At 63.0% G+C, this 8,417-nt stretch overlaps 1 protein-coding gene across 1 annotated transcript in view; it reads left to right on the forward strand.

The window, feature by feature from the left end:
* LOC117639715 (T-box transcription factor TBX20-like) overlaps positions 1-8,214 on the forward strand; it is an 87,025-nt gene extending 78,811 nt beyond the window's left edge. The window contains exons 6-8 of the mRNA XM_034375590.1: positions 585-661; positions 7,563-7,967; positions 8,082-8,214. Coding sequence (XP_034231481.1) covers positions 585-661; positions 7,563-7,967; positions 8,082-8,214 — 615 coding nt within the window. The remainder of the gene's footprint in view (positions 1-584; positions 662-7,562; positions 7,968-8,081) is intronic.
* The last annotated feature ends 203 nt before the right edge of the window (positions 8,215-8,417 follow it).

Raw genomic sequence — 8,417 nt, forward strand, 5'->3', positions numbered from 1 at the left:
GCCAGCGAAGGGAAGCACAAGTTGGCCCCCCGTGGCGAGGGTTTGGGGGGAAAAGGGGGGGGGGGGCTTCGCTCGCGGCTGTCACGGAGTTGACAGGTCAGACGGTAGGGAGCAGGGGCCGTCGACAAGCGTGGACCGCGCCGAAACGGGGCGCGGAGAGAGAGAGAGAGAGAGAGAGAGAGAGAGAGAGAGAGAGAGAGAGAGAGAGAGAGAGAGAGAGAGAGACCGTGTGTGCTGTTCCTGGGTGGCATGATGGGTCCTCAAACACACACGTCAATGTTACGTTAACAGATGTCTGACGGGGTAAGCAGGAAGAGAGACAGGGGAAAGAGGGGGGGGGGGGGTAAAGTCACGACAAGCGCGGGCTGCCCGCCTTTCGATGGCGTGAGGCGCGGCCACGCCCCGCCACGCCCCGCGGCTCCACACTGTAAGTGCGTGGCGGCTTTTATCAATGGTGTGGCGGCTTCATTCATTGGCCGCCAGGTGGCGTGAGCGGCAGCGGCGCGCTCGCCCGTTTTACAGCGCCGCTGTCGTTACGTGTTTCGCCTTTTTCATTAATGACGGTCATTTTCTTATTTTCACAGATCACCAAGCTGAAAATCGACAGCAACCCGTTCGCCAAGGGCTTCAGGGACTCGTCTAGACTCACGGACTTCGACAGGTGAGAATGCGGGAAGAGGAAGCAGCCGGAGAGGTGGCAGTCCAGACTGTCGTTTTCGTCGCTCTGTCTCTCCCGCACCTGCACGGGGCGCCCCCTGAGTGCGAATGAGAGACAGAGCGACGAAAACGACTCTCGGAATCAGTCTGCCGGCGCAAAGCAGTCTATGATTATTGGCACGGCAGGGAGGCTGTGGTGCGAATAGCGGCCTGCTGCTAATTGGCGCGGCATGCTTTGCAATGCTTTGCATCCGTCACTGCCAATAGCAGTGCGCGGTGCCGCGTTACGGGATTACACACGACACTGCGGTTCTCACACACGCCGCGGCCCATACCCTTGGCTCACCTTGCCTGGATCCCGGTTGGGCTGCGACTGCCCGTCCGCGGCCGCGTCGCTCCGGCCTCGGCCCTTCGCGACGCGCCGGCGGCGATTTTGCTGACACAAGGGGATGGGCCGCGGCGGTGGCGGATGCAGCGGCCGCGGCCCGTAAAGTGTTTGAACCTGCGTGGAGTGGCGCAACGAACGGAGGTGTCTAAATACTGTCATGGTGAATGATAGGATGTCTATAATTTATTTCGATACGGCGGTGGGAGCCCCGCGAGGGGGGAAGGGGAGGGGGGGAGGAGAAGGGGGAGGAAGCGGCGAGTTAATGACAGGGCAGCGGCAAACGTTAATAAGTGAGCGGTTCGGTCAAATCATAGCCTTGGCCGCCCCGGCCGCTGCCTCCTGCTCTCCAGGCTCTGCCGGCCCAGCCCGGCCCGGCCGATCCGGCGGCCTGCCTCTCGGCCTGCCCGGCCTGCGAGCAGCAGACTCCCCGGAGCAGCAGACTGATCCCGAGAGTCGCTTTCGTCGCTCTGTCTCTCTCGCACCTGCACGGGACGCCCCATGAGCGCGAGGGAGACAGAGCGACGACTCTCGGAATCGGACTCTGTCGACGGATGCAAGTCGATGGTGTCGCACACTGTCGTCGTTTCTATCGGCATTCCCTCCGTTCGAACGGTTTTTCAAAATGCGCACGCGGGCTGACTGTCCAGTGGAAGTATTTTTCTTTCTCCGCCGTTTGCCTCGGCGTGGCACAGTGGGCCAGAAGACCGGTGGAGGCGGCCAAAACTCTGGACGCGTTTTGAGCTCCAGAGTCGCTAAATGGGGCTCGGACCCAACGTGTGACCCCATCGATGGATTGCTCTCCGAACGAGGAATCCATTGGTGGGGTCACACGTTCGGTTCGAGTCCCATTTAGCGACTCTGGAGCTCAAAACGCGTCCAGAGTTTTGGCCGCTTCCACCGGCCTTCTGGCCCACTGTGCGTGGCGGCTGTGGCCTCTGGCTGGCCGCGCTCGCTGAGGTCGTCGCCGATCTTTATTTCTCTGGCCGTACGTACGTTCGTTGCGCGGTGCGGTGCGGCGTGCCGCGGGGGCGTACCCGCCGTGCGACTTTGATGAACTCGGTGTGGGCGGGGGCGGCCGAGAGGCCCGGCGGTGCGGTGTCGGCTGCATGATGAGCAGGGGGGGGGGGCATGACCAAAGACCTCTCTCCAAGCTCACACATATTGCTTATCCTTTTTGTGAGGTCGCGCTGATTTTCGCACCGTGCGCGCACGTGTGTGTGTGTGTGTGTGTGTGTGTGTGTGTGTGTGTGTGTGTGTGTGTGTGTGCTGCCTCGCATTACTCCTTTACGCGCAAGGAGAAGGACAGCCGGCCCGGGTACCCCACTCCGCCAGAGACATTAGCAACATACCAACAAAATAATGACTCTGTAACGGACCGGCCGTGTCGCCGGGTACGTGTTTGGTTTCTCCTTCTTCTTTGTGCGGTTGGCGTTTCCCGCCCTTTCCGGCCTGGCTGGCTGCCTGACTGGCCGGCAGGCTTTCCCGCGCGCCGCCGAATTTTCCCGCCAAAAACGGCGCTTTTCCGCGTTTTTCACGAACTCTCGGCATTCCCTGTCGGTCGGCGTCGGCGCGCGGTCTGCCTCGGTTTCGGCGTCGGTGCGAGCACACTGTGAGTGAGCTACGGCCGAACGTGACCTGCTGGGCTGGCGCGCACCGCCGCTCGCTGTCTCTCTCGCACTCGTGGGGCGTCCCGTGTGGGTGCGAGAGAGACGGAGCGACGGCTCTCGGAATCAGTCTGGCGGCGTGAGGCGGGTAGGGCCGTGGCGAAGCCTGCCGAAGCGCGAACACAAATTTCATGCTTATTCGCGCCGTCTTCGCGCTCTTCGCTCAGCGGCCCCGGGGCCGCGGGGGCAGGGGCCGGGGGTCGACCCGTCTCTCTCGCACTCTTCGGGTATCCCGTATGGGTGCGAGAGAGACAGAGCGACGAAAACGACTCTCGGAATCAGTCTGCCGGGGCAGCCCTGCCGGGGCAGCCAGCCCGGGGCGTCCGGGAGAGGCCGACGCCGCCGCCGGCATCCTCGGGGCTGACAGCACGGACAGGCCGGACAGCGCGGTCTGGCGGTAGCCGCGGGAGCCGCGCGGCGGCAGCAGCGCTGCAAGGCGGCAAGATGAAGGCCTTGTCGACCTGACCGACCGCATCGTGCCGCATCGCGCATATCGCAAAGCCCTCGCACCGCATTTTATGCGCTCGTGTGTGTTGGAGTCACAATAGCGTTTGTCTGAATTTTATTTCTTGATCCACTCTCACACTTTACACACGCACGTACTCCTTACTGGCGCAATGAGCTATAAGCGGCGGAGAGAGAGAGAGAGAGAGAGAGAGAGAGAGAGAGAGAGAGAGAGAGAGAGAGAGAGAGAGAGAGAGAGAGAGAGAGACTTTTCGGACGGCATAATGTCTCGGAGTATGCAGCCTGCCATCAGGTACCCGTGTGTGTGGGGGGGGGGCCTCAAGAAGTAGGCTCGCCGGTGTTACTGGAGGCAGTTGAACCAGAGTATCCACGCCATACCGCAGCTGTCAGCCCACTAATGTGGCGTGTCTGCAGACCGCCGTGCCGCTACCGTCACACACACACACACACACAGAGAGAGAGAGAGAGAGAGAGAGAGAGAGAGAGAGAGAGAGAGAGAGCAGGAGCGTCCGGCGGCGTCGGCAGAGCGCCTGGCAGACGGGCCGCCCCGCCGAACAGTGGTGCGCGCGGCGTTGGCGGTTGCCTACGCGCACGGCGCTACGCCGGGGGTCAAGCAGTACGAAGCGTCCAGTCCGTCGTGTGTGTGTGTGTGTGTGTGTGTGTGTGTGTGTGTGTGTGTGCGCGCGCGCGCGCGCGCGCGTGTGTGTGTGTGTGTGTGGTTGGGCAATTAACAGTGCGGGCCGCGCCGACACCTCTCTAATCGAATTTAATATCCTGCGATTAGAACCGTGGAGAGATGCGCGGCAGAGAGGCGGACAGACAGACAGACAGACAGACAGACGGACCGGACAGTCGGACAGACGGAGGTAAATCTTGTTCCCCGCCGGTAGCCGCGGCGGCGGCATGGCGGCGCGGCGGCGCGCTCCTTCGGCGAGGCAGGCAGGCCCTGCAGGGGCGAGTTAGTGGTTTGGTATTGAAGACGTAAATTAGTTGGCCCCACGGACGCACGAGGCGCGGCGGGGCCGCGGAGGGCAGACTGATTCCGAGAGTCGTTTTCGTCGCTCTGCCTCTCTCGCACCCTCGCGGGGCGCCCCATGAGTGCGAGAGAGACAGAGCGACGAAAGCGACCCTCGGAATGAGTCCGCCGCCGGGCCACTAAGGTGTCATGTGTATTCGTCGGACGGACACACTGCTACCTCGGAAGGGCCAGCCAGGGCTCCCGGAGGCCGCGCGGCCGAGGCGGACAATGCAGCAACCGGTTCGGTGCCGCGAAGGGTTATAAGGGGGCACGCGCGGGGAAAGGGAAGAAGGACGGGATGGATAATTGACGTAATTCGAAGACAATTGGGTCAGTCAAGTCCTTCAGGCGGCAATGCCAGGCAAGCGGACAAACTAATTTATGGAAATTCCCCGACCGGACAAATTTGTGGAATGACATTCCCTTCGTGTGGCGGCGCGGCGGCGCGGTGGTGCGGCCGAGCGAGCGAGCGAGGTGGTCGGCAACCACCTCGGCGACTAATTCGTCTTATCTGCTTCCTCGATCGACGACAACTGTTTCAGTCACAAAAAGGCTTGTAGCTGCCGGAGCGCGGTCGCTCGTCTCTCTCTCTCTCTCTCTCTCTCTCTCTCTCTCTCTCTCTCTCTCTCTCTCTCTCTCTCTCTCTCTCTCTCGCCCGCGAGGGGACTAAACGTCTGCTTCTGGTCACATTGCCGCGCGTGGCACGAGTGGTTCGCGGGTTCAAATACTGGGATGTGCCAAATATTTTTTTCGTGATTTTTTTCTTTTTGCTGCGGCGGCGCGCGAGGTCTTCTGGCAGCGCCACGTGGAAGTGGCTATGGCAGCCTGAAGGTGGAGGAGGAAAAAAGGGAAAAAGCTCGCCGAAGTCTCTTCCTTTGGCGTGCTAACGCGTTGCCGCGGCCTAATTGAGATAATGGAGAATGGCTTCGCCTGCCTCGCCCGCTTCGCCGGGCTCGGCCGCTCGGCGGCGCGCCCCTGATAAGGGGAATGTTAGGTAGGTGGCAACCTAACGAACAGCGGCGCGGCGGCGCGCAGGCGAGTGGCCACTCTAGCGCATCCGCCCGCGGCGTAGTGGGAGTCGCGAACCCCGTTAAAAATAGGACATGACGAAAAACAGCGAAAAAGGGAGGAGACTCTGACGGAGTGTTCCAGGCAGACGCGGGGATCGTTGACGTGACGTTAAAAGGCGTGTGGGCGCGCTGCGTGGAGAAGGGCCAGGGAGTCGTTTTCGTCGCTCTGTCTCACTCGCACTCGTGGGGCGCCCCTATGGGTGCGAGAGAGACAGAGCGACGAAGACGACTCTCGGTCCGCTGGAGGGCCGGGAGGGCCGGGAGGCGCGTGAAGGGCAGGAAGTGGGCCGCTAATAAAGATCTCGTTTTACTGACAGAAGCAGCCCTTCGGAGGGCTCGAGCGCCACGCCAGGCCACGCCACGCCCTGCTCCCGAATAGCGTGTAGGAAATGACCTGATGTAACCGTGAAGAGCCACTGACCATCCACCGGGCTGCCGGAATGCAAGGAAATGTCAGAAGGCGGGGCGGGGCGGGGCGGCCAGCTTGATTTCCCCGATGTTTCACTAGATAACGACGGCCTGCCCCCGCCGCGCCACCGCGCCCGTCACGGTGTTTTGTTACCTGCTTCGGTGTCAACCAGGTGACTTTTCCCTCGGAGGTGTAAAAATAACCCATTCATATTTTTTTCCATCATTTTCCTTTCCTTTTCTTGTTATTCGGCCGCGCGCGGTACTTGAACCTCCGACCTCCCGGCGGTCCGGCTCTTAAGGCACCACCCTAGCCAGGCCGGTGAGAATTTCGTTTACTCTCCGTCTGCGCGCGTGGCCGGAATCTCTGAGCCGCAGTGAGAGAGAGAGAGAGAGAGAGAGAGAGAGAGAGAGAGAGAGAGAGAGAGAGAGAGAGAGAGAGAGAGAGAGAGAGAAATAGTTCCGACCCAATTTGCGGTGTCGGTGGTTATCAGGGGGCGCATGCTGCTGCAGTTGTTTTTACGCCTACTGTAGTTGCCGCGGCGGCCGCGGCGGCGGGCGGCAGCACCGTCTCGGCCCGCTCCTGAATATGCATGGCGACATTTCAGTCAGTCGGCCTGGACTAACGGCAGCAGGGCAAAAGTCAGCTGGGCGAGAGAACCGTGGAAAGGAAAGGAAGTTATTATAATAAATCAATCCTTTCTTTTCTGTGCCTCCGCGCCGCTGCTACCGCCACTGCCTCCACCGGGCCCGTTTAGCCGTATTAACGCGGCCGGGGCAGGTGACTTAGAATTCGCTGAGTTGTGTGCAACCCCCTTTTCATTCGTGCATTCATGAGCGTAAATCATTCGCGCGCACGTCTCGCGTTTCAAATTGATAAGGAATAATTAAAACGTTCCCGAGGGTGCGAGCGTGTCGCCGGTGTCTGCGCGCCGTTTGACTTGACACGACGCTTGCGTGTTGCCGCGCCGTGGCATTGTTTGCTAATTTCGCTTCGTCGTTTTTTAATCGTCTTCCGTGTCGCCGGGCGTCGCGGGGCGTCGCGAGGGTCACGGGTAGCTTGTAGCACCGGGGCGACATCTCCGACGCGTCGCCCTGCGTCGCGCCCAGAGTCTCCGAGTGGCTTAATTTCGGGGATGGCTCGGCGGCCTCGGGGGCCCCGGGGACGCCGACGGGCCGACGCAGACGGCGAGGCGCCGCCCGGCCGGCCCACAGTGGGCCAGAAGACCGGTGGAGGCGCCCGAAACTCTACACGCGTTTTGAGCTCCAGAGTCGCTAAGCAGGACTCGAACCGAACGTGTGACCCCACCAATGGATTCCTCGTTCGAAGAGGAATCCATTGGTGGGGTCACAAGTTCAATTCTAGCACCATTTAGCGACTCTGGAGCTCCAAACGCGTCCAGAGTTTTGGCCGCTTCCACCGGCCTTCTGCCCCACTGTGCAGCCCTCTGTCTCTGTCGCTCTCGTGGGGCGTGCCGTGGCGGTGCGAGAGAGGCAGAGCGACGAGACGCTGGGCAGGCCCGACAAGCAGGACGCAACAACAGGCACCTTACAAGGACAGGTCGGGCGCCCCTGTGCTCATCAGTAAATTGATTGTGTGAGTCGAGTCCTGCAGGGCCTGCCCCCGCTCCCTCGACACTCAAGATGTCACGATTAGTGTCCGCCGCGGCCGCCAGGGCAGCGCCGGGCAGCGCCGTCCCCGGGGACCGCCGGGGACTCCAGGACGGACACCTTGGCAGTGGCGTGCCGGGCTGCCGGGCTGCCAGCCCTGGCGGGGCGGCTCGTCGCCCCAATCCCGGCCACTCCTCGAGAATTGCCAATTTCCTTTCTGGAGCTGGGGCACTGCAAGTCCGTGGGCTGCGTCGCTAATCCCCGTTTCCTTCTGCTCGCAGGGACCCGATGGACGCCATGTTCATGGACCAGCACTTCCTGCGCGCGCCCATGCGGCTGCTGTCGGAGCTGGACGCGGAGAACAACAACGCGTCGCTGTTCTCGGCCTCGCTGATGGAGAAGGCGCGCACGCAGCTGCAGATGTGGGGCCGCGCGGGCGGCGTCCCCGGCGGCGCGCCCTACTCGCCGGCCGAGCTGCACGCGCTGCTGCTGAGCGGCACGCCGCAGCTGTACGGCCGCATGCCGCTGCCGCTGCCGCACCTGTGGGCCAGCGCGGCGGGCGCGTCGGGCAGCGTGGGGTGGTCGGGGCAGGGCATGCCCGGGCTGCCGGCGGGGCTGCTGGGCCCGCCGCCGCCGCACAACCACGCGCCCTCGCCCGCGCACGCGAACGCGCACGCGCCGCGGCCGCAAGTGTCGCCGCCGCCCACCACCACCACGTCGGCGTGCAGCTCGCCGTCGCCGTCGTCCGGCGCGCCGCCGCCCCTCGAGCTCCGCGAGCTGCGCGACCTGCGCCTGCCCAGGCCCATCTTCCCCGGCATGAGCCCCATGCCGCAGCACGCGCAGCGCTTCCCCTACGGCCCCGGCGCGCCCGCCCCCAAGCCGCTGTCGCCGCCCGCCGTGTCGGCGCACTCGGCGCACGACCCCAGGACTTAAGTGTGTGTGAGTGTGTGTGTGTGTGTGCTGTGATATGTGAGCATTCCAAGGCGTGCGCCCGAACGCCTGCTTCGCGGACTCCAGTCTAGTTCCTATTGCACACTGTGTGCCACACTGTGTGCCACACTGCCTCGGGGCCCGCCGGACCGGCCGCCTCGCCTGTCCCGGTCCGGGCCTCCGGGCCTCCGGGCCGCGGCGGACGC

Source organism: Thrips palmi, unplaced genomic scaffold, assembly GCF_012932325.1.
Source record: "Thrips palmi isolate BJ-2018 unplaced genomic scaffold, TpBJ-2018v1 HiC_scaffold_11, whole genome shotgun sequence".
NCBI lineage: Eukaryota > Metazoa > Arthropoda > Insecta > Thysanoptera > Thripidae > Thrips > Thrips palmi.